Below are 25,983 nucleotides of genomic sequence, written 5' to 3'. Positions count from 1 at the left end.
TCCTCCACACTCCACCCTACCCAGAGAAAGCAGTCTACTCAGTCACCCAAAGAGAACCAATTCACGGGCCATGAGAACCAGGAGGGGACTGGAGCCTGACACTCAAGGATCACTCTTGCATTAAATTGCCTAGAGGGACTTCCCTGGTGGTCCGGTGGTTGAGAATCCACCTTGCAATACAGGGGACGCAGGTTCAATCCCTGGTTGAGGAAGTAAGATCCCATATGCTGGGGGGCAACGAAGACCCGACACAGTCAATAAATAAATAAATATTTAAAAAAAAACAGTGTCTGGATAACTACACTCAAACATGTTCTCCCAGAGAAATGTGCTGTGCTCAGTTGCCCAGTCGTGTCCGACTCTTTGCGACCCCATGGAGATTGTAGCCCGCCAGGCTCCCCTGTCCATGGACTTCTCCAGGCAAGAATACTGGAGTGGGTAGTCGTTCCCTTCTCCAGGAGATCTTCCCAACCCAGGTCTCCCGCATGGCAGGTGGATTCTTTACCGTCTGAGCTACCAGGGAAGCCCAGGAGAAATACCCAGGGCCAGAAACACACCCAAGTTCAAGGACATGCACAGAGCCTATGGTGGGGAACATGGTCACAAAGAAATGCATGTATGAACAGAACAGGTCTCCCCGGCACCACGAGATATACACACAAATGCATGTGCACACCAACCAACACACACACAAATACACACTAGCATGAAACACACAAGTAAACATACAAATGTACTGGGACAGGCTCACACATTGACACACACACTCAGCTGTCATCAGGCACGCGTAGAGCTACACTGACACCCAGGCCAAACCCACAGCCCACATGCACGCACGAGGGTGGCCAGGTAAGCACAAAGAGCCAGGAGCCCAGACCTTGGGCCCGAGGGGAGAAACTGGCTCCCTGTAGCGGTCTCCACAATCAGGCGGGTGTCATTTTGTGCCAGTCTCTGAGGACGACCTACTTGCTCTCTTGCACCCTGATAACTGTCTTCACGGTTCCCTGAACGTGTGGTTTCTGGGTGCCTTGAGGCCTGGCAGGTTGTTCTACAGGATCATACCCCTACCCAGAGCTGGAGACCCCTGCCCCAAACATCTCTCCCTCTGTCCATCACTGCAACTGAAACGCCACCATGTGACACAGCTGTTTAGGGCTAAGGAATCCCTGGGTGAAACGCAAGTACTTTCCCTCCCCCTCCCCCAAGAGGCATGGTAGCAGTGTGTTCCCCCAGTTAACGTCGTGGGCCCTAGGCCAGTGACCTCACTGCCCTAGCCTATTTCCTCTTCTGTAGAACGGGAAAGATAGTAGCCACCCCACAGGTTGTTGGAATGAGTCAATGGGGTCATGCATGGAAAGAACTCAGCCCATTTCCCGGCACATGGCAGAAATATTAGCTCCTGTCATCAGACTGTCACTGTCGTTGTTTTTATTGCTCAGACTTTGCCCAGCTCCCAGGGGCCATCCCAGCGATTAGCCAGAAGGAAACAGAGGGCAGCAGCTCACAGAGCAATCTCTAGGACCCAGAGCTCCTGTGATGGAGAAGGGGGCTGGTCCACTTCCCTGCACCCCAATAAAGGCTGGCTCTCTGCTCTCAAAGGCCCCTCCATCCAGCTGGAGAGGTGGCCCAGGCCATTCCTAGGTGCCCGCAGGAGCCTCCTGGCTGCTTTGGCCGCCTCCAACCCTGCCACCCTCCCCCTGTTCATTCTCCAAGAGCATCTAGAGGGACCCTTTGAAAAACAGATGAGATCCTGCCGCGGACCAGCTGCACTCCCTTCCACAGTTCCCCAGGGCTCCTGGGGTGAAGGCCTAGCTGCCTGGTGAGCCCCGAGGCCCCTCAGGATCTCCTCCTGCTCGGATCCCAGGGGCTTCAGCGGTGCTCCTGCCACAGGGCCTTGGCACAGGCTGTTGCCACTGCCCAGAACAGAGGCCCCCTCTGCCCAGCGGGCCCTGGACACCCTTCAGTCTCTCCTCAGCCTTCTCAGGGGCCTCCCCGATGCCCTCACATTGAACGAGCTCTCCCTGCAGACCGATCACAGTTGTAGTTATACATCTGTTTCAGACCTCCCTCCCCTACGGAATTATGGGGGCCATCGTGGCCTGGGTCCCCAGTGCTGGACACCTGGCAGGTATTCCATATATACTTCCTGAATGAATGAATAAGTATTTATGATATAAAAGAAAAAAGAGAAAGGCAGACAGAGAATGTGCTCTGAGAGGCTTTTTAAGGGAGTCCACTTGGGGTCAACATGAGTGGACTTGCTGGAGGAGGCAGCTTTTGAGGGCATAATAGATACACTGAAGGTGAGGCAGCGGTTGGGCTTGCTGAGATCATCTGGGGCAGGGCAGCCATATAAGGGGTATTCCAGGCAGAATCCCAGTACAGGCAATGGAGCTGAGGTAGGACAGCAGCAGGTCTGACTGGCTTCGAAGGCCCTGGCGTGATCACAGGTCTTCTGACCTCCAAGTTACACACCCCCTCCCCAGTGCAGAGGATGCCCAGATTGAGGGGAGCCCTTAGAAACCCTGAGAGTATAGAGGAGGGGGCATGCAGTTGGGAAGGTGGGAGGGGGAAAGGAGGACATCAGAGAGGCCATCCTAGAACCTGCCAGTGCCCAAGACTGAGCGACGTCAGTGACCAGAGACCAGACACTCATTCCTACCATCTCAAGCAAGAATGTGATAACCCAGAGCAGCCAGGAGTGACTCACTGCCCCATGAGCCCACCCCAGAGATCTGGACGGCCACATGCACTTCATCAGCTCTTTAAGCCCTCGGCCAGCCCTGACCTCTGGGCAAGTCCAGCTCGAGGCCACATGGCTTCAGTAAAACCAGCTCCCTCTGGGAGCCACACCCCTGCAGCAGGCTCTCTACTCTCTCCCTCTGCCTCCCTACCAGCCCCGTCACTGAGGCCCTGGCACCAGGCCAGTCTTCCTGGGGTGACTCACTGCTTCTCCCCATCAGCACATCTCTGTCCTGTGCTCTGTGCACTCTGTGTGAGAGAATGCTTTCAACAGAGGCTTCCTGGCAGGAGTAGCAAGAAAACCATGCGCAGAGACAAGAAATCTGGATTCAAAACCTCGCTCTGTAATTAACGGTAACAAGAACTATTCCAAAGCATTAATAAGAGTAAGCCAGATGCATTTATTAAGCTCTGTCGCAGCTTCAGGCACTATATCAAAGCTTTACACAACTTAACCTAATTCTCATAGCCCAGTGTGCTGATAAGAAAATGGGGGCTCAGAGATGTTAAGCTACTTGCACAAGATTGAACAGCCAGGAAGTGGCAGAGCTGGGTTCCACCCAGCTAGTCTGCCCCCGAGCTCAAGTCCTTCCATCATTCCATTACTGCAGTATGAGGCTCTAAGCAAGCAACTTAGCCTCTCTGTGACTCAGTTTCCCTATCTGTAAAATGAGGAATGGCCTAGCTGATCTCTAAATCCCTTTCCAGCTTAGGAATGCCATCTTTCTCCTCCCTGGTGACCCATTTGCAAGGGGGACCTTCTGGAGACAACAGCTTGCCTGAAGGAAGGATGCTCATGGTGGAAGTTCAGGCTCTGCTGGGCCATAGGGAGCTTCTTTTGGGTAAGATGGCCTCACCCTGCCCCGCTCCCAGGCACCCTGTTGACCAGGACTAGCCCTGGAGCATCAAGGCGGGGGAGAGGAGCTATCCTATTTCTCCCTGGACCACAAGCCACCAGGGAGCACCAGGACCCCAGGATGCTCCCAAAGGCCACAGCAGGAGGGAGAGGCAAGAAGCAGGGGGCAGCCCCATAAATCCACCTGAGTGAGCAGTGCGTTTAAAAGCCCTTTTCACTACAGGATACAAAACGCACCATTTGGGGAGAGGATTTTATAGGCTATTTCTCTTTCTGGGTTGATTTACCATCTACAGGCCAGGCACACCTGGGCGCCTGCCCCTAAGGGATCATGGGAACCCATGCAGCGGAGGCAAGGTCAATTTCAAGGCAAGACTGCAGTGGTCCAGGTGGCCTGTCCTGACCCCCTTCCAAGTGGTTGGCCACTGGGTCTCGGAGACGTAGTGGGCCGTCAGGAGCCAGGGGGTGTTAGCTCACCCACTCCCCTCACCCCACACTCACTCACTGGATGCATTCACTCCTCTCATTGCTCACACATCTTCATCCCACCAGCCCCTCCCGTGCCTGCCACAGGTGAGGCCCTGCCCCTGTGCCCAGGACTCAGAGAAATCAGAAATAGCCACTGCCTTTAAGAAAGTCACCACTCTCTCTGGTGGATGGTGAAGCCACAGCATCTGCGTTCGAGAGCCTGGGGTGGGGATGCCTGCAGGAACCACAGTGGGGGTGGGTACGGGGGAGGGAAGGAGCTTTCAAGGAAGGGAAATGGGGAGGAACCATGGGCAGAAGGGCCAGCCTGCACAGAGGCACGGACCCTGGGACAGGCCTGGGGGCCTTGAGGCCAGCGGGGAGCCAGATCACCCCTCTTGGCAGCCATTAATGGCGCTGGAGGTGGGCAGGAACAATCATGGCTCGTTTTAGATGTTCCTTAAGCAATTCCACGAGAAAAGTTACTCATCCCCCGGCAGGGCCTTGTGTCGGAAACAGATGTCATTGCCGCCACTTCCAAAGAGGGCCTCCTGGCTTGGGAACAATTCCCACCCGAAGACTCAGATATAATTATGTCTGCGATCCAACCCAAATGCCACTTGGTGTGACAGAGGCAATCACTTCATTTCTATACGGAGTTGGGAGGAGGCATCTGAGCTCTGGCCCCCCACTCCCAGTTTCCTGGGTTCCCTAAGAGAGGGGAAGGCCTTCAGGGGCCATATGTTGGGGTAGGAAGAGGGGAGCAGTTTCCTCCCAGGGTGTCTGCCCTGCTCATGTCCCTTCTGACATGGAGGGGTAGAAGGGGTGGCCAGAGCAGCTGCAGACGGGCGGGACAAGATGAGATCAAATGCCAGCTCCATCCCTGATCTGCTGTGTGACCTGGGACAGCGCACCTCCCCTCTCTGGGCCTCAGTGTTCTCATCTATAAGATGGAAGGACTAGCAACACTGGCCAGCAGGGACTGGGCTGTGTGATGTGGGCCAGGCTCTGCAAGACCTTCATTGTCCAGGCTCACGAGCTGAGCAAGCTTCAGCAAGTGCTTCGCTGTCTGTCTGCTTTGGTTTTGTCACTTAAAAAAAAAAATGGGATTTGTGTTATGTGCCTCATGGTATCATCAGATGATACCCAGTGAGGGCTCAGGGGAAGGCCTGACCCAGAGGACTGCATAAAACAGCCTTTATGACCACGCCCCCCTCCTTATGCAGACAGTAAGGAGCTGGGATTCACACCCAGGTGGACTGGACTTTGTCAGAGGACACCCACGATGGAGTGTCTATTAGTCCAGCCCAGTGACCACAGTGCAGACACACTGCCCACCCATCTGTACATGGGCCCCTCCTCTTGCTGGAAGGCTGCCTGGGCCCCAGACCTTGCCCTCTCCATGTCCCTGTTGAAGGTCCCCTTTCACAGGTTCTAAAGCTCTCTGGTCAACATAGTCCGGTCAGCTCAGCCAACGGTGCCAGACCCAGCTGCCCACGGGCACTCCTGTTTGGAGCTGTTCCGTCCAACCGGCAGTAGGCTCCGCAGCCTGTGTCGCTGGACCCCGGGACCCCAGAGTGGGGGCCACACAAAACATCCCCGGACTTCCACTCTCCTTTGGGAGTTACCGCCCAGGCAGCCACTCGCTGCCCTCTGCTGCCCCCAACTGGGCAGAAGCTGCCCTGCGTGGACACCTCCGACTCCTTCCATCTGTACTCACCACCTGGGAATTTGGTCTCTGGTCTCTTGGGGACCCCTGCACTCCGCCCCCTCTCAACCTCCTGGTCTCAGAGCGGAGGCCTGGGAGCTGTGTGAACAATGTCGTTTCGGACCCTCAGGAGGAGGCGTGGGGCAGGGAGGACCAGAGGCTCTAGGAAAGGGGTGGGGGCGGTGAGCCCCGCCTGCCAGCAATCTGGGCTTTCTGCGATTTGGTGTGAGATTGTTGGCTGAACAGCAGCCCTGAGAGCCAGGGGTTCCTGTGCCAGTTTACAGATGAAAAAAGAGAGGCTCAGACTTGGAGACCAGGCCTGAGCGATCCCACAGAGGGAAGCCGTGGGGCTAAGATTCAAATCCTACCCCTCCCAAGTAGACCTATGGGAAGAGTCAGTACTGTGTCCCCAGGACGGAGGACCCCAGGAGGTAGGGGGAGGAGGGGGGCTCCTGGTGAAGAGAGGGAGAAAGACGCCCCCCAATAGCATCTCACCTGCCAATCACAGAGAGCCTGACACTCCACTGTGAGTGACTCAAACATCCAACTGATAAATCTCCTTTTGTGCAAGGAACCTCTGACACAGGGACAGAGGGAGTCAGCCACTGACACCTTAGTGGGGACCAGTTTATCCAGCTCCTTGTTGCCCAACAGGCTCAAGTGCAGGACCTTACAGGGACGTCCTAGAAGTGCTTCTGGAGGACCCCCAGGCATAAAGGGGTGGGGGGGGGCAGAGGTTGTCCTTATTCCCCTCTCCATCATCCCACCCAAGCCAGCACCTCTTGCAACGAGGCAGCAGATTCCAGGTCTCCTTGAAGTGAGTTCTTCGTTCCAACCCTGCCCTCAGGGACCCCTGCAAGGGCATTCTAAGCTCAGATGCTGAGAGCAGGGATGAGAAAAGCAGCTTGCTTGCTCCCCATCCTCTATCCCCCACTTCAGTCCTGGTCTCTGATGCTATTGGGGGGCATCTTTCTCCCTCTGTTCACCAGGAACCCCCGCACCCCCCACCTCCGTCCTAGGGACACAGTACTGACTCTTCCCATAGGTCTACTTGGGAGGGGTAGGATTTGAATCTTAGCCCCACGGCTTCCCTCTGTGCGATCACTCAGGCCGGGTCTCCAACTCTGAGCCTCTCTTTTTTCGTCTGTAAACTGGCACAAGAATCCCTGGCCCTCAGAACTCCTGTTCTGCCAGGACTCCAGACTCTCTGGAAGGGGAGAGTGGGCAGAGACCAGGGGCTCCATACTCTCTCAGCCGAGTCAGGTATGCTGCTCTGAAACGCAATGCATTCCATCCAGGTCTGCTCTGGCCAGTTTTGGCCGACCCTCACCTCCCTCTCTGGGGACTCTATGCTCCAATTAATATGGCCTCCCATCTTGTTTGCTCTGTGAGCTGCAATAGATCTGCTGACCCTTGTTTTCCAGCCACGCCCTCACACTTTAGCCCCTCACATTGCTCCCTGTTCCCACTACCACTTGCTCAAGCTATTTCCCATCTCTTAGCCTTCAGAGGGGCCGTCCTGGCTGCCAGTCCTTTCTCCTCACCTGCTCAGAAATGACTTCATGAAGCCCCAGCTAACCCTGCCTGTTAGGCAAGCAAACCCTGTATGTCTGCAGGGAGAAACTACCTTTGACTCCTGCGTGTGTCAATGCCCCACACAGGCCCTAAAACATAGTTGAAAGTGTTAGTTGCTCAGTTGTGTCCGACTCCTTGCGACCCCGTGGACTATAGCCCACCAGGCTCCTCTGTCCATGGAGTTCTCCATGGAGTGGGTTGCCATTCCCTTCTCCAGGGGATCTTCCCAACCCAGGGATCAAACCCCGTCTCCTGCATTGCAGGCAGATTCTACCATCTGAGCCACCAGGGAAGTCCTGAAACATAGTTGGTGCTGGTTAAAAATTTATTAGAAGAAAGAAAAAAGGAAGGCAGCGAAGGGAGGGAGGAAAGTAAGTTAGTACATACCCACAACAGGATTCGCAGACCAGAGCTTGACTCCCACCTCTACCACTCATGGGCTGGCGGACCCTGGGCCAGTCCCTTCTCCCAGAGACTTACTTTCCAAATCTGTAAAATGGATCTGATGAAACCACCTTCTTGTTTATTAATGGGGCAAGCAGCCTCCCAACCCTACCAAATACCACAGCCTGCCCATAGTCCCAGGCCTCAGATGCTGGCCTGGCCTTGATTCAGAAAGCTTCAAACAGCCCCTGACCCCATACTCCCACCCTGCAGACTGTCCTGGCCAGCCCTGGCTACCCTGGGCTGTCTGTGACGATGTTCCCATCTCCTGCATTCCTCCTGTAGGAAGGCAGACATGGACCAAACGGACACAGACCAAAATGATAGTAATTTGCCTTTGGGGTTTAAACAGTTTAATAACAATTAAGCTCCATGAAAGACATGGGAGGAGGAGGGTTGAGGATATGGGGCCTGCTCTCTCCACCAACCCTCTCATCTGCAGAACAATGGCCAGACACTGGGTTAGAAGACTCCAGCTCACCAGTTCACGTGGCTCAAGAGAGCAAGGGACATCAGCCTCACAGGCAAATTTCTGGTACCACGAGGTGCTGGGGCACCCGATCCGGGGTCCAGCACTCCTATCTGCCAGCCATGCTTTGTAGCTGTCATCCCTCCACCAGTCTGGGGGCCACAGACACAGACAGACAGACATGTCCCGTGTAAATATGCTTCAGCCTGGAGTGATGGAGGGAGGCCCGGCAGGTATTCCAGGCAAACCTACTTTCTCTGGGTCTCAGTTGCCCCATCTGTGCAGGGACAGAGCTGGCCCCTGTGATCTGGGGGTTTGACCAGCTTTTCTGTCCACGGGAGTCGCCTTAGCCAACAAAGGGCACTAACGGGGCAGACGGGCAGACCTGGAGGAGGTGCTGTGCTGATGAGCCCTTGGGGGCCTCCAAGGGTAGTCAGACGCACAAAGTTCATTCCCTTCAGCCCCCTCCTCCCAGGAAACATGACGGGGGCGGGGGAAGGGCCTGGCTGCAGTAAAGAGAGGGCAGGAGGGAGCAAGGCAGGAGGAACACAGGACAGGGGAATAGAGACACCCGGGCTCCATCCCACGCCCGGCTCCAGACTCGCTGTGTGACTTCAGGAAAGGACCCTCCCCTCTCTGGGCCTCAGGCCCTGCTCTGTAGAAGGAAGGGTTGGATCAGATAATTTCCAACAGCCTTTCCATCATGGTGTTAAGGGGGGTCACGCACAGTCCTGCAAGTTTGTGGTCCTGTACCTGTTTCTCTGTATATGAGAAAGAAAGACAGCTGAAATGTGGGGATGGTTTGGAGAAACCTTGGTAAGAGGGGTGAGCAGGTGAGGAAACCTCAGACCCACATCCCAGAGGTCTCCTGCCCTATCCACTCTCACTCATCATCCCCTCTGTCTCTTGTGTCTTGTAGGGAAAAGTCCAAAGCCCTTACCCACTCACTTTTCTCTCCAGGCTCCTCTCCGTCATATTTGCAACTCATTCAACATCATCTGATCACACAGAGCCTTTGGCTTGTTCCTATTTAGTTAGATCTCACTCTAACTGGAATACTCTTCTCCTTTTGCTCCCAACAAACTCCTATAGATCCCTCAAAGCCCAGCCCCAAAGATCCCTCCTTGAGAAATTCTTCCCCACCCTCGCCCACAAGAGGTAACTGCCCCTTGTTCTGGGTTCTCACAGCATCCCAGGCACACCGGCATCACAGCTTCGGCACCACCTAGGGTGCACACACTTGAGCATCCAGTAAAAGTGGGTGGTTGAAAGGAACCAAGACACGCATCTTGAGGCATCTGCAATCAACTGGTACTGAGTTTATCTGCAGCTTCCGCCAGCCCCCTGGGCCTTCCCCTCCCTGACACTTCTCCTCCAACTCGCAAAAAATAGCCCTGAGACCTAATTTCAGCTAAACCTTCAAACACGACTCTTCACTTTCAACTTCCCGAGGAGGAATCAATTGGCTGTCAAGTTTCCCAGTGCCTCTGCCACCTCCCACACCCAGGCCCTGCCAGCTCTCCTCAAGGTCGGTGGGAGGGATGGGGGCAGAAGAAGGAGGGAGGAAGAACCCAGCCCACACCCAGGGGGAGGTGAGGTCTGCCCAGGGTGGTGGGCTGAAGGGACACATGGGGAGACTGGTAGCAGTCCCCATCTCCTTACCCTCCAATCACACCATGAATTCCTCACACGTGGGGTGGCCAGTGAGAGGGGACAGCCTGCTGCTGCTGAGGGTCCTGGGGCTTCGGGGTGGGGGGTAGGTCCACACAGAGCCCCTGGACCCAACCCAACAGCTTGTGCAGATCCCAGTTTGCTGCCTGCCTGCTGTCCCTGCCTCTGACCCTCTCTCGTTTCCAGGATTCGCTGCTGAGAAGACAGAGCGGCGCTTGAACTCAGCCTCACCATCTCTTTAGTGTTAGTTGCTCAGTCGTGGCCGACTGTTTGTGACCCCATGGACTGCAGCCCACCAGGCTCCACTGTCCATGAGATTTTCCAGACAAGGATACTGGAGTGGGTTTCCTTCTCCATCTCTTTGGAGCCCAAGAATTGGAGGCCAGTGATGGGCAGGAGGTCCATTTGGTCCCCTGTTTCCAGCTCCTTCCCCATTCTGCCCTCATCCAGGGCCCCACAGAGCTCTCAGGGTCCTGACTAGACGGCCAGCTGGCACTGGGTGACCCGGGGAAATGGCGCGCCCACCCCCAACTCCCCTTTTAGGGAGAAGGGAGTTGTACCAGGCAGGCGAAAGGTTCCATATCTTGCCTAGGTCACAATGCTGGCATGAGACTGGGTCCCAGGTCTGCTGACTTTACGGCTCATTCCCTTAGTACATCAAAACATTTAAGCACCTTTTGTATGCCCAAACTACAAAATCCACTCCCCCTCATTTATAGAAGGGTAAACTGAGGCTCTCCCAGGGTCACATGATCTCCAAGAGACAGACATGCGAACAACACTGGGTCCCTGATCCCCTGTGGGGTGACTTTGGTCCTAGGCTGACTCACAAAAGGGGTGAGGGCCAGCATGTGGGGTGCAAACAGCCCAGACTAAGGAGCGCTCCCAGCTGAGTAGTGCCCAGGTCAAGTCCAGCCCCTCCCCGGCCTCAGTTTGCACAGAGGAGGTAGATAGAATGAGGCCTATAGATCTCGACATGGGTTCACCATTAAACTGCATCACTGCCAAAGGGCACTGCTGTGAGAGGTGGTGACATTTCATCACCCGGGTTTGAAATGGCAGCGAAGACGACAGTTATTCAAGTACATCCTGTGGCATCTCCCCTGCCTCCTCCAGGCAAAACCATGTTCCCCAGGTTCCCTTGGGGGCTACACAGAGCAGCAGTCAGCAAGCACGAGGCTGTGGATATGGGAGCAGGTGGGGTGAGTTCAGGTTGCAGGGGAGAGGGTGTGCTTCTGGTCTTGCACAGGGTCGTGTCAAGTGCATCTCTAAGGCCCAGGCCAGATACACCTCTGACCTTCCCCAAGGCACCCTGTCCTCTGCCCCAACCCTCCATAGATCTTTACTGTTCTGGAGCCAAAAGAGGAAACACAATTCAGCTTGTAGGTGGCTCCATCAGTAAAGAATACACCTGCAATGCAGGAGACCCAGGTCCGATCCCTGGGTCAAGAAGACCCCTTGGAAAAGGAAACGACAACCCACTTCAGTATACCTGCCTGGGAAATCCCATGGGCAGAGGAGCCTGATGGGCTATAGTCACATGGGGTTGCAAAGAGTTGGGTACAACTTAGCAACTAAACCACCACCACCATCATTTCTATGGACTTCCCAGTTGGCACTAGTGGTAAAGAACCCACCTGCCAACGCAGGAGATGCAAGAGACATGGGTTCTATCCCTGGGTCAGGAAGATCCCCGGGAGAAGGGCAAGGCAACTCAATCCAGTATTCTTGCCTGGAGAATCCCATGGATAGAGGAGCCTGGTGGTCCATGGGGTTGCAAAATCAGACACGACTGAAATGACACACACACACACACACACACACGCACGCACACGCACACACAGGGGTTAGGCACCTACCATGGGTCAGACCTGGGCTGACGTGCACACATGAAGGTCCAGCAAGTCCTTCAAGAAAGAGCAGTCATTCCACACTTTACTGACGAGGACACGTGGCTCAGAAAGGATGAGTGACTGATGAGGTCACGTGGGTCACGTAAGAGCTGGAATTTGAACTCAGATCCCCACCTCCAAGCTTCCTCTTCAAACCCTCTCAGCTCCAAGCACCAGCCCAGGATATAAACTCGACTCACGCCCCTTTCCTTAACTGCTGCACACAGAAAAGGACCAAGGCGCATATGCCCTGGTCCTGGAAAGGACACAAACAGTATATGCCCGGCAGTCCTGGTATCCGTGCCTGGCTCTGTCACACAGCAGCCGTGACGCCCGACAAATGACTTCACCTCTCTGAGCCTCAGTCCCCTCATCCATGACATGCAGACACTAATGGTCCCTGCCCTCAGGGTTGCTGTGAGAAGTGGCTAAAGTGACGGCACAACACACTTGCCATCCTGCAGACCCTAAGCTCACGGGATGAAGAGTCTGGGGGCCCAGTGGCTCAGAAGGCTGGCATTGGCTCTGGCTCTGAGCCACAGGAGTTTTCCACACCAGGAAACACAGTGAAGATGCCACGACAGGAAAGAAGCCAAGCCTAGCTGGCAATTAAAGAGCTGCAAATTACAGCAACGTCGAGGTGTGATGATACACCTATTAGAACAGCAAAAGAAAGGGAAGCGGGTAAAAAGTGATGCTGAGGGGGTTCTGGAAGGGTGTGGAGGAAGGGTACTCCTGCTCTGGTTCCAGTCCAGCCAGAGGAGTACATGTGTGTGCACCGGGGTCAGGGAGACCCGGGTCCAAATCTTGGCTCCAACATTGTGAGCACTTGGAGTTTGGGTGAGGGACTTCACTTCTCTGAGCCTCAGTTTTCTCATCTGTAAAATGGGGTGATTGAAGCATCAGCTTCAGGGTTGTCTCACGGATTAAAAGAGATGAACATAGCGCAGGGGAACCGTGATGATTAGTCATCATCCCCTAAGGCGTCCCCAAGGCTCAGCCCTGGCAGCCACGGCCCAGGGGGGTCTGGGGAAAGCAGGTCTCAGCCTGTTCCAGCTGATTCGATCAGGGTCTCCCAGGTGTCAGCCTCCTGTCCTCCCCGCAGCTGGACACCATCTCCTAAGGGCCCTGGTCACCCAGGGAGGTAATCTGGAATCCTTTCTCAGAGGCTGATCTGACCCAGAGCCTGGGGCTCAGAACTGCCTTTTATGTGAGCCTATTAAAAATGCAGATATCCAGGCCCCACCCCTGGCCCACTGCACTGAAATCTTGAAGGGGTCCAAGAATATTTTGAGAGCGTTTTTATGACACACAGAGAGGCAGAAGAATCGGTGGCTCTGAGTAAAGTCCCATCCCTTTAGCTGGGGATTTGAGGCTGCACGCGACCCAGATACGGTCCAGCTTCCCAGCCTCACCTCCTACCCTGACCTCTGGACCCCTCAACTCCAGTCCCAGCAAGCATTTCACCGTTGCATAAACATGTCAATTTCTAGCATGCCTCCATGCCTTTGCAACTGCTGTCCTCCCTACCTGGAACTCCTTCTCTCACTGTCCCTGCCTGCTCAATTTCCAAGGACCCTTCAAGAGTCAGTTCAAAAATCAGTTCCCAGGGGATATCCACTCCCACCTCACCTGAAACCCCATGTCACACGATACAGCGACAGCCAGGCCTGTGACCTCTCTGTTTCCTCCATCAAAACCTCCTTCCCCCTGATCCCCAGAGGACTGGCTCCTCATTCCTTGGACTTCAGCTCAAGTATAACTTGCCAACCACACCACCTCAAGGAAGCGCTCCTAGTTTTCCCTCTCACAGCAGTCTACTTTTCTCTTTCACAGCACATATCTCCAACACAAGAATGTCAGCTCATAAGGTCAAGGGCTTTATCCACCTGCCGCTGTCTCGGCCAGCTCCTCCCACTTGGCCCCAGTGCCAAGAATGGTACCTGGCATACGGCAAGCATGCCGTCAGGATGGTTGAATGAATGAATGGATGGATGAACAAATGAATCAAACATCCATCTCCCCTATAGACTGAGCTCCCTGGGGAAGAGAACTTGTCTACTTCTCCAGCGGCTGGCACATGGGCAGAGGGGCACAAGGTAACGTGCTGAAACAGGGCAGTAAAAGGGCATAAAACTGCAGGCGTGTGGAAGGATGGCTGGGACGCCGGGGACATGGAGGGTCACTGGGTTCTGTTTCCATAGAGTCCTTCAGGTTTGAAAGAAAAGAGTGGACTGGTAGGACTACCATAATCAATAGCTAAGCTGTATATATACTATTCTTTGTTGATTCTCAATCATCATCGATTGTAAGGTACAGCATTGTTTTATGCACCAGCAAGAAAGAAAAAAATAGCAATTAAATTATGACACACCCCAGGCTGTTATATGAGAGATATTAAAATGTGAAAACAAAAAGGATACATCGTAAGGAAGCGTGGTGTGTGCACGGATGCGTCAGGGTGCACTTATCCGACCTAACGTTAGCCTTTCTCATCCCACACCAGCTCGGCTCTGGGTCCAGCAGCCTGCAGGGCTTTCAGTCCTCCGCCTGCCCCCTCCCTAGAGGACAGGCCCCCCATGTGGCCTCGGGGGGCAGGGCTGAGCCACAGAGAGGGGAGCAGCTGAGTGAACGGATACCTAGAGCAAGGGAGGCTGGATGCTCTCCCAGGTCCGTGAGGCTCCAGGAAGGGGGGCCACGGGGTCGCAGAGCAGCCCCCGGGCCAGGTGGCGATGGTGACGCAGGGATAGTTACCGTGACCCGGAACGGCGTGGCGGCCGAGGGCTCCATGCTGGGGCTCTTCTCCGAGAGGCTGCCGGGCAGGCTGCGCCGGGAGCCCGGCCTTTCTTGGGGCGACTCTGCCAACAGAGAGAGAGAGAGAGAGAGGGGTGGTTAAGCACGGACAACGGAGGCCACCTAGTTGGTCGCATCACCCACTCAATGGACATGAATTTGAGCAAACTGTGGGAGATGGTGGAGGATGGAGGAGCCCAGCGGTCTACAGTCCATGGGGTTGCAAAGCGTCGGACAGGACTTAGCGACTGAACAAGTCAGGCCCTCCTGTCGTTCCTGACCAGGCTGGGACAACACACAGCTGGTCCCCATAAAATGGTCCAGCCATTGTGGAAAACAGTTTAGCGGTTCCCCAACATGTTAAAGACAGAATGACTACTGCTGCTGCTAAGTCGCTTCAGTCGTGTCCGACTCTGTGTGACCCCATAGACGGCAGCCCACCAGGCTCTCCCGTCCCTGGGATTCTCCAGGCAAGAACACTGGAGTGGGTTGCCATTTCCTTCTCCAATGCATGAAAGTGAAAAGTGAAAGTGAAGTCGCTCAGTCATGTCCGACTCTTAGCGACCCCATGGACTGCAGCCTACCAGGCTCCTCCGTCCATGGGATTTTCCAGGCAAGAGTACTGGAGTGGGGTGCCATTATGACTACATGATCCAGCAATTTCACTCCTCGGTATATACCCCAAAGAACTGAAAACAGGGACATAGATAAACACTGTATGCAAATGTCCATAGCAGCGTTATTCACAATAGCCAAAAAGGTAGAAACCCAAGGGGCCCTCAACAGATGAAAGGATAAACACAGTGTGGTCGTGCCATACGATGGAAGGTAATTCCACTATTAAAAGCACGAAACTTCTGATCCATGTTGCAACCTAGATGAACCTTGAAAACAAGCTGACTGACACAAACCAGACATAGAGGGACAAATATTGTGAAATTCCACTTGTATAAAATACCCCAAATAGGCACATTCTTAGAGAAGGAAAGTAGATTAGAGGTTTCCAGAGGCTGGGGTGAGGGGGCGCAGGGATTTGTTGCTTCATGGCACAGTTTCTCTTTGGAGTAATGGGGAACATTTAGAAATGGACAATGGTGATGGTCGCATGATGTTGTAAACAGACTTAATACCACTGAGCTGTACACTGAAAAATAACTAAAATGGCAAATGCCATGTATATCTTTCCTATGTATGTACTATGATTTAAAAAAAAGAAAAGATCTCCTAAAACTCCCACTTCAAGACACACATCTTGTGATATGTGATAATGAGCTCCCTGTTGCTGGAGGTATACAAGCAATTCCTTCAAACATGAGACTCTGATCTCTGGCTTCCAATAGGGACCTTCTCTTCTTGAGGCTTTAAAACTTGAGAGGAGTGCGAGGGCCAGGCAGGCAGCAAGGTCAAGGGTAGCGGCCAGCTGCTCAGCTCCAGCTGGTGATTTTGACATAGCAACGGGGGAGCTTAGTGCAGCCAAAGCTTCCCAAGATTCAAGAGGACGTGGAAATCTGGCGTTTTACTTTCATATGAAATATTCTGATTTTTAAACGGTGACAGCTCATTCAACACTTGGAGCCTCAGCCTCAGCATGCTTGTTTCAACAACCAGGTCAGTCCACCTGGCCACTTCACCCGCCCCAGTTCCCCAACCATGCTTGGCACTGGCCATCTCTTTTCCACTGTTCCAGCTGTGGCCCCCACAGAAGCCCCCTTCCTGTTCCTCTCAGCCTGTCCTGTTCAGTGTGCCCTGGAGGAAACCCGATAACCTCCTCCGCCCTAGCTCTTATAGGAGCCCTTATGGCTCCTATAGCAACAGCCAGGCTGGGGCAGCCTATCAATGCTGTCACTTTGCACACTGTGTGTGTGTGTGTGTGTGTGTGTGTGTCCTCTGCTTGCTGGTGAAACTCCTTTGTGTATGTGTGTGTGTTTCCTCTGCTTGCTGGTGGAATTCCTGTGTGTGTGTGTCTCCTCTGCTTGTTGGTGAAACTCATGTGTGTGTGTGTGTGTGTGCGTGTGTATGTGTGTCTTCTGCTTGCTAGTGGAACTCGTGTGTGTGTGTGTGTGTGTCCTCTGCTTGCTGGTGGAACTCCTGATGCCCACGCCTAAGCTGGCTGCATCCCCACACCCCCACCCGGCCTGGAGTCTGGTGCGTGGGGAGTGCCTGGGAAAGACCTGTTGACTCAGAAGAAAAAGGACAGGGCGGAGATTTCCCTGGTCCCTGGGAACACACCGGGTGCAGAGGCGCACACCCAGTAAACACACACATACACGTTCGCATCCACGTAGACGCTCCAACGCGTACCCACTCAGGCCCGTTCCCAGTACACGTGCTCGTGTGGATGTGCACACACACAGGACAGACTAGGGGCAGGCTTTTCCACAAGGCAGATTGGGCTACCAGGGGCCATGCTACACCTTCCAGCCCAGTCTCTCGTTCAGCCAGCTTGGACAGGAGCCCTCAGAAGTGTGGAAGGACAGAGCTGAGCCACACACAGTAGGGCGGTGTGCTGAGCCCTGGCCGGTGGGCAAGCCTGGCAAGCCATTTTGGAACTGGAGGAAGTGGGCCACCCACGGGGAGGGGTTCAGGCCCCGCTGCCCAACAGGCAGGCCTGGGGCCCCCTCTGCTGGAGAGGCTTCCACTCCGGCCCACTGGCTGCCATGATTTAGGGCCTCTCCACTTCTCTCATGGTGCGTCCTACTTAGAAACTTCCTTCCTCACTCACCTCCGCCCCTACCCCATGTCTGCTAGTCACACTCTAGGAAAGACCCTTTCTCTCCATAGATTTCCCCAAGAAATCTCTTGTTGTGCCCCCGCACTGTCTGCCTTCATCTCTCCCCTCATCCCTAGTGCCTCCCGTCACTTCCGCCTGGGGGTCCTCCCAGACTAACCACGGTGTCCAACCCACATGTGAGGCACTGCCCTCGGCCTTCAGAAGCCTTTGGGGATGTGTCCTCTCTCCCTGACACACACACACATATGCCTGACCACGGCTTCACTGCTCCTTCCCAGGCAGGTGAGCCCTCAGAAGGCACTGGCGGGACTCAAAGAGCCTGACGAGGCTGCCTCTCCTCCAAGATCAAGCCTGATATCCCCACAACCTCTGCAGAACACCACCCTTGCCTGCTGGGTCTGAGCTAGGAGGTGCCCAGAGGTTGCTTGGTCCAACCACCCATTTTACAGATGAGGAAGCTGAGACCAGAGGAAGGGAACTTACCCACTAGCTTCTAACACAGTAAACAGACAGCAAAGACCCTCATGGGTGCTCCCAAAGTAGCCGTAAACTTCAATTCAGATGCTTTGGGAGCATTTCTAACCACTTCCAGTTTAGCACTGCACAATTCAAATTGATTTTTGCTCCAATAAACCCAAAGCTAAGCAAACAAAGCCCAGGCTGTACCCCATCTGCATCAGGAGGTAGAAACCCAGCATGGAGAGATGGCTGCAGGGCAGGACAGGGCAGGAATCCACACCCTCTCCTGCACTCTAGAGGACAAGGAACATGGGTACCTTTCTGGGCAGCTTCTGCTTGGCCCCAGTTCCATTCTGCATCTTTCACCCCACCTTCTGCTCCAGGGGGCTGACCCATGCAGACCCCCGACCCATGCAGACCACACCAACCCAAGTCTGGGCCCTCCGGCTTCCATGCATGTGTGCATGCTCGGCCACTTCAGTCGTGTCTGACTCTTTGCAACCTCACGGCCTATAGCCCTCCAGGCTCTTCTGTCCATGGAATTCTCCAGGCTCCTCTGTCCATGGTATTCTCCAGGCTTTTCTGTCCATGGAATTCTCCAGGCAAGAATACTGAAGTGGGTTGCTGTGCCTTCCTTCAGGGGATCTTCCCGACCCAGTAATTGAACCCAAGTCTCCTTCATTTCCTGCGTTGCAGGCAGATTATTTGCCTGCTGAACCAACAGAGAAGCCCCTGGCTACCATGGGGATTGGCCAGTGGGGAGCCCTGGTGGGAGATTAGGGGAGGGAGGGGGGTCACCTGGACTGGCTGCCTCCCACCACCGAAGGTCCAGACTACCATCAGGATGACCCGGTCTCCTGGGTTCTCACCTCTCAGTAACCACGCTCTCCTCCCCTCCTTCCAGCCCCAGCTGCTACTAGCTCTGGGGTCCTGCACTCCTCTCCATGGTTCCCCACACCCACCCACACCTCAAATCATCCTAGTATAAGCACCATCTGCTTCCTGCTGGACACCCAAAGATCCACCAGGCGGGATCTCAGCTGCCTGAGAAGCAGGCCCCACCCATGGACCTGGTGGGACGCCTTTACACACAGATGGGAAACTGTGATGTGCCCAAAGATCACATTGAACCATAGGGGCAGTGTCTGGGCCAGGCCACGCTCTCTCCCGACCTGACACTCCAAACGGCACCCCACTCTGAGCCAGCAGCCAACACAAGCTCCAAACACAAAGTTAGTAATAATAACCACATGGATTGTAGGGGCACAGACCAGTGTTTCTTTACCTTTTATTCATTAAGACTCCCTCTAAGGAGTCTTTTTAACTTCCGAGTTTCTCCCTCAACAAAATTCTAACACCATAGATATACAGTAAAAGTATCTTTTTGTCCTACATGTATTGTTGTTCAGTCTCTCAGTCATGTCTGACTCTCTGCGACTCCATGGACTGCAGCATGCCAGGCGTCCCTGTTTTTCACCATCTCCCAAAGCTTGTTCAAACTCACGTCCATTGAGAGGGTGATGCCATCCAACCATCTCATCCTCTGTCATCCCATTCTCTTCCTGCCTTCAATCTTTCCCAGCATCAGGGCCTTCCTTTTCCAATGAGTCAGCTCTTCGCATCAGGGGGCCAAAGGATTGGGGCTTCAGCTTCAGCATCAGTCCTTCCAATGAATATTCAGGACTGATTTCCTTTAGGATGGACTGGTTGGATCCCCTTGCAGTCCAAGGAACTCTCAGGAGTTTTTTCCAATACCACAGTTGAAAAGCTTCAATTCTTCAGTACTCAGCCTTCTTTATGATCCAACTCTCACATCCATACATGACTACTGGAAAAACTATAGCTTTGACTAGATGGACCTTTGTTGACAAAAAAATGTCTCTGCTTTCTAATATGCTATCTAGGTTTGTCATAGCTTTTCTTCCAAGGATTAAGTGTCTTTTAATTTCATGGCTGCAGTCACCATCTGCAGTGATTTTGGAGCTCAGGAAAACAGAGTCTGTCACTGTTTCCATTGTCTCCCCATCTATTTGCCATGAAGTGATGGGATCAGATGCCATGATCTTAGTTTTTGAACAATGAGTTTTAAGCCAACTTTTTTACTCTCTTCTTTCACTTTCATCGAGAGGCTCTTTAGTTATTTGTTTTCAGCCACAAGGGTGGTGTCATCTGCATATCTGAGGTTATTGATATTTTCTCGCAGCTATCTGGATGCCAGCTTGTGCTTCATCCAGCCCGGCATTTCGCATGATGTCCTCTGCACAGTCTGTTGTTCCACGTCTGGTTCTAACTGTTGCTTCATGACTTGCAAACAGGTTTCTCAGGAGGCAGGTCAGGTGGTCTGGTATTCCCATCTCTTTAAGAATTTTCCACAGTTTGTTGTGATGCACACAGTCAAAGGATTTAGCGCAGTCTATGAGGCAGATTTTTTTTGGAATTCTCTTGCTTCTTTTTTATATACATATAATGCCTACATGTATATTGGACTTAATACAGAAAAAGAGAGATTTTTTCACATCCCCTTCCAAGAATCCATTTTTTTGTTCACTTATGGGCAATACTGCCCCCACTGAGACCCATTCAAATATAATCCCCACATAACAACTTAGCTTTGGGAAGCTTCATTTTCCAGATGAATAAACTGAGGTTCTGAGAGGCAAAAATGACTTCCTCTAAAGTTTCTCCAGGTAAGAAGCAAGAGTATATGCTGAAACTGTCCCTCCCAAACCTACACTTAGGGGCTCAGAAAAGGCTGAGGATGCCTGGAACATGGAGCTAGGACTAGGAGACTGGATTTAACCTTGACTCTGCTGTGTGACTCTAGGCTAGCCCCTTTCCATCCCTGAATTCATGACTTATCATCAAACCAGTGGGCCAGGGAGTTAGAGCAGTGAGTCCCTCTATTCCCTACCACCACCACCCCCAAAAAAAAGAAAGAAAGAAAGGAAAAGAAAAAAAAAAAACCTGGTCTTTATTTTACACCAACAAAGAAGGCAGAAAGCAGACCTCTGAGTTCTAACTCTGCCTCTAAAATCACAGCCGACTTTGGCCTTTGACTGAGTAGCAAGTCCTTTCTAATTTAAGGAAGCAGACACTAGGAGGCTTAGGCTCATGCCCTCCACCTCTAAATAACATAGCTGGTACAAGCAGGATGTTGGAGACATTGGGTAAGTTTGCTAACATCCTCAGGGACAGACCCCAGGAAGGGAGAACTGATCTACCGCCTAGTTCCACGCTGCCCCCCTCCAAACCTCAGAGAACTGATTCAAGCTTTTCCCCTTGGCTCAGACTCACTGTATGACCTCCACATGACCTCTCGGACTCCCGGTCTACAAAATTAGGTCACAAGACCAGCTGATCCTGCATCCCTTTTCCACTAGGAGGTCAAAAGAGTCTATTTCACCGGGCAGACCAGGCTGCCTCCCTACTCTTGGAAGCCACAGTTGGAGAAACACATTTTAACCTTCATGTGTTTGCAAAAAAATAAATAAATAAATAAAATTGGTTTCATTCAAATGCTGCTGGCTTGGTTGCCATGGATACCTCCTAATCATGAAGGATGACTGTTACTTGTTCCCATGGAGACACGGAGGCCTGAGGAACATCCTGTAATTTCAGACAAGACACCAAATTTCAGTTGTTGGGTTGCCCAGACCTTAATGTTTAAAAACAGGTTGAGGCAGCAACCTCTAACACCCGCAGTGAGAGAAAAGAAGTCAGCATGTTAAAAAGAGGAGGTGTGAGGTGGGGGTGTGTGTGTGTGCTGGACCTCAACAGTGATCGGGAAAATGCAAATTAACACAACCAGATGCCATTTCACAGCTTTCGGAGACACAAAAAAGGAACAAGAACGATGACCCCAAATGTTGACAGGGTTGTAAGGAATGCTTTCATCCCTGCTGGTAGAAGGAAAAGAATTTGAGAACAATTAGAAAAGAACTGATTGAAACTGACACATACATATATACTCTGGGACCAGAAATTCCACTCCTACATGTACGGTCTAGAAAAATGCTTCAGCCTTGCACAAGGAGATCTGCACAGAGATGTCTACTACAGCACTGTTTGTAGTAGCAGAATGTGGGAAGCAGCCTAAATGTCCACCAACAGGGGAATGGATGCCCCAGTGGATGACTGCAGTCATTCAGTGGAAGAGGGATAGGACTCCAAGGGACAATGTCCACGTGGAACACAATGAACCCCTACAAGGGACCCAGCTCTGTAAGATCAGCATGAATCATGCTCAGAAACATGAGGTTGAGTGAAAAGAGTAAATTGCAACAGCAAACAGAGTACAATCCATTCATGCTTTTTTTTCCTACAAGAATGTTCACAACAGCTTTATAGCCTAAAATTGGAAATAAAACGTGTTTCAATAGGTGAATGGTTAAACTGCGGTACATCCACAATGTGTGAAGCAGACTCATGTTCCTCCCAAAGTCCAAGAACCTGTGAATACGTTACTTGATATCGCAAAAGGAACTCTGCATATGTGATTAAGGTTAAGGACTTGGAGATGGGCATGCATACTGGATTATCCACACAGGGATAATCTTAAATGTGGAAAAGGAAGGCAGAAGGATGGGTCTGAGGGATTCGATGATGGAATAAGAGACAGGAATGATCCGAAACCCAAGAGGAATAATGGAAGAAGTGAGTCATGAGCCAAGAAACATGGGTAACCTCTGTTTAGAAACTGGGAACATCTCTCGGCTGATAGCCGGCAAGAAAACAGGAACCCCAGTCCTACAACCACAGGAAACTGACTTGCGCCAACAAGGAATGGGCAATGGAAAGGAGCCTTCAGAAAGCAACACAGCCTGCTAATACCTGATTTTAGTCCTTCGAGGCTTGTGCCAGACTTCTGACCTACAGAACTGTGAGATGACAAATCTGTGTTGTTTAAGCTGTTATAACAAGTTTTAACCTGTTATGGCTGCAATGGGAAACTCATACACATGACACAGAATATTACTCAGCAAAGAAAGTACTACTCAGCACTACTGAAATGCACAACAACTTGGATGGATCTCCAAGGCATCGCGCTTGCTGAAAACGGCCGAAAAAGCCAGCCTCCAAAGGTCACATGATCAGGGGTATATGTATACCTATGGGTGATTCATGTTGAGGTTTGACAGAAAACAACAAAATTCTGTAATCCTTCAATTTAAAAAATAATTTTTTTAAAAGCTCACATGATGCAGGATCTCATATATATGGCATTCTCAGAGTGGTAAAGTCACACAGATGCAAAACAGATTGGTGGTTGTCCATCCCTTCCATCCCTTACCCCTCCAGGGGTGAGGGATGCTAGGGGACAGGTAGGTGGCTCTAACTTGTGTCTTGACTGCAAAGGTGACTGCACAAATCCGCATATGCTAAAATGGTACAGAGTTAGACACACGCACAGCACCAACGCATGCAAAAGATGAAAGAGAAAGAAGCGAAGCGGGCACTGACATTCAGAGGCTGACCTGGCATTCACAGCTCTGTCACGTTACTCTCCTTCCGCATATAAACAACCTCACAGGATACCAACCTCAGACAAGCCTACCACGATAAAATGAGGCAAAACGAGGCCACTTGATCATGTTGTCTAAGCAACTGTCAAAAGCCTGGTCACCGTGCCACCCAAAACGCTAAACATCCCTCCACCCTGGTGAAAACGAGTGTCTGCTGCTTCTTTACCCATGACAGCTTTATCTCGGTGCTGCTTCCTCTCCTTGGAGATAAGATCTGAGAAACCCCACCTCAGATTCACCCCTGCTTTCTGAGAGCAGCCAGTTGAGAGTGAACTCTACTTCCTTTAGACGCCCCCCAACTCACCCAATAAAAACCCAAATCTTAGAGTGGTTTCTCTCTACCACAATCGGGCTGAGAGGCCTTGTGGTTCCCCGCAGCATGTGTGCTCTGTCACTGCAATAAATAACAAACCCAATAAATAATAAACCTTGTGCGGCCGGAGGTGTGTTCCTGGCTGGTCTTCGGCTGGAGGGCATGTGTCATTTACAAGAGATGTAACTATGAGGGGAAACAGGGTAAAAGGGTGCCCATCTGTTCCAGTTCTGCGACTACCTATACGTCTGAAAAATTTTCAAAATAAAAAGTTAATAAATAGCCTACTTGAAATACATGGAATCATATCTGTCTAAACAATTGAGATTTTCCATCCCGAGAAACTAACTACTGAAATGTATTCATATCCAGTGTTACCTGAGTAGAGAGAGTGGTCAGCAATCTGGAGGCGAGAGGCACGGAAATGTAAACACCACTGCAAAGGTTTACCATGGACTCTTTAGACTGAAATACATTTGCCATCTACGTGATTAAACTAATATGCTGTTTTACTGTTTGTATGCGTGTGAACTTACATAGAAAAATATCATAAACAGCATCATAAAACTTGGTCAGAGATTTTCTCTGGAGAATAAGATGGGCTACAGCAATATCATTTACCAAATGAAGAATTATTCAGCCTTCCAAAACTTAATATTAAATTAAAATTGAAAAAGATAGTATAATGATTCACTACAAACTGTTCCCTCTGAACACATCTGAAGAGAAAAAAGGAAAAGAAGTAAGAAAAAAAATCAGAAAACAAGACAAATGACATCAAAATCAATAGTAGCCCAAATGACCAGGTAGAGAAAGTGGATCAGGAAAGTCCAAAAAATAGATTTAGAAAAAAACTTGTGGGTGAGGAAATGAAGTTCCCCAAGCCATGAAATTAAAAGACACTTGCTCCCTGGAAGAAAAGCTATGACCAACCTAGACAGTGTATTAAAAAGCAGAGACATAACTTTGCCAACAAAGGTCTGTCTAATCAAAGCTATGGTTTTTCCAGTGGTCACGTATGGACGTGAGAGTTGGACTATAAAGAAAGCTGAGCGTTGAAGAATCGATATTTTTGAACTGTGGTGCTGGAGAAGACTCTTGAGAGTCCCTTGGACTGCAAGGAGATCCAACCAGTCCATCCTAAAGGAAATCAGTCCTGAATATTCATTGGAAGGACTGATGATCAAGCTGAAACTCCAATACTTTGGCCACCTGATGCGAAGAACTGACTCATTTGGAAAAGACCCTGATGCTGAGAAAGATTGAAGGCAGGAGGAGAAGGGGACGACAGAGGGTGAGATGGTTGGATGGCATCACCAACTTGATGGACATGAGTTTGAGTAAGCTCTGGGAGTTGGTGATGGACAGGGAGGCCTGGTGTGCTGCAGTCCATGGGGTTGCAAAGAGTCGGACATAACTGAGCAACTGAACTGAACTAAACTGAAGCCTAGAGCTGCCAATGAACAGGTGTCCCCAGCCCCCATCTTCTCCCACTGCAGGAGTGGCTGGATAAACTGCAGGAAGAGACAAAGGTAAGGTCATCATGGCAGCAGATCATGGACCTCTCAGATTGTTAGAATCTTCCAGATACAGCAGTCCAGTAGATGCCACCGTGTGTGTGTGTGTGTGTGTGTATGTGTGTGTGTGTGTGAATGAAGCACATCTGTACTGTTCTTATCTGCTATTAACAGTTAGCCAAATGAACAATGAGTTTGCCAAAATACTGTATTGATATATTGGTAGGTCTCCTACATGCTTTTTCCAGTTCCAGCTTTGGCCATCAATGTTTGGGAGAAGGAGGAAAGGTAGTCCTCAGAGGGTACTGGAGTACCCATGGCCCCCAAAGAGCCCATGTCCTGATCCTAGTACCCATGAATCAGTTCAGTTCAGTTCAGTTGCTCAGTTGTGTCCGACTCTTTGCGACCCCATGAATCGCAGCATGCCAGGCCTCCCTATCCATCACCAACTCCCGGAGATCACTCAAACTCATGTCCAACGAGTCGGTGATGCCATCCAGCCATCTCATCCTCTGTCGTCCCCTTCTCCTCCTGCCCCCAATCCCTCCCAGCATCAGAATCTTTTCCAATGAGTCAACTCTTTGCATGAGGTGGCCAAAGTACTGGAGTTTCAGCTTTAGCATCCGCCCTTCCAAAGAACACCCAGGACTGATCTCCTTTAGAATGGACTGGTTGGATCTCCTTGCAGTCCAAGGGACTCTCAAGAGTCTTCTCCAACACCACAGTTCAAAAGCATCAATTCTTCGGTGCTTAGCTTTATTCATAGTCCAACTCTCACATCCATACAAGACTACTGGAAAAACCATAGCCTTGACTAGATGGACCT

At 51.7% G+C, this 25,983-nt stretch overlaps 1 protein-coding gene across 8 annotated transcripts in view; it reads right to left on the bottom strand.

Annotated features, from left to right (window-relative positions):
* The window catches only part of LOC102394877 (DAB2 interacting protein), a 212,694-nt gene that overhangs the window by 95,459 nt on the left and 91,252 nt on the right, over positions 1–25,983 (bottom strand). For 7 of the 8 annotated variants that reach the window (XM_044926306.2, XM_044926305.2, XM_044926304.2 and 4 more), the window contains exon 2: positions 14,577–14,680. In XM_044926306.2, coding sequence (XP_044782241.1) covers positions 14,577–14,680 — 104 coding nt within the window. The other variant, XM_044926308.2, reaches the window with a different exon arrangement.

This window comes from Bubalus bubalis, chromosome 12 (assembly GCF_019923935.1).
Source record: "Bubalus bubalis isolate 160015118507 breed Murrah chromosome 12, NDDB_SH_1, whole genome shotgun sequence".
In the NCBI taxonomy this organism is placed as follows: Eukaryota; Metazoa; Chordata; class Mammalia; order Artiodactyla; family Bovidae; genus Bubalus; species Bubalus bubalis.
This window is presented reverse-complemented; position numbering and strand designations above follow the sequence as displayed.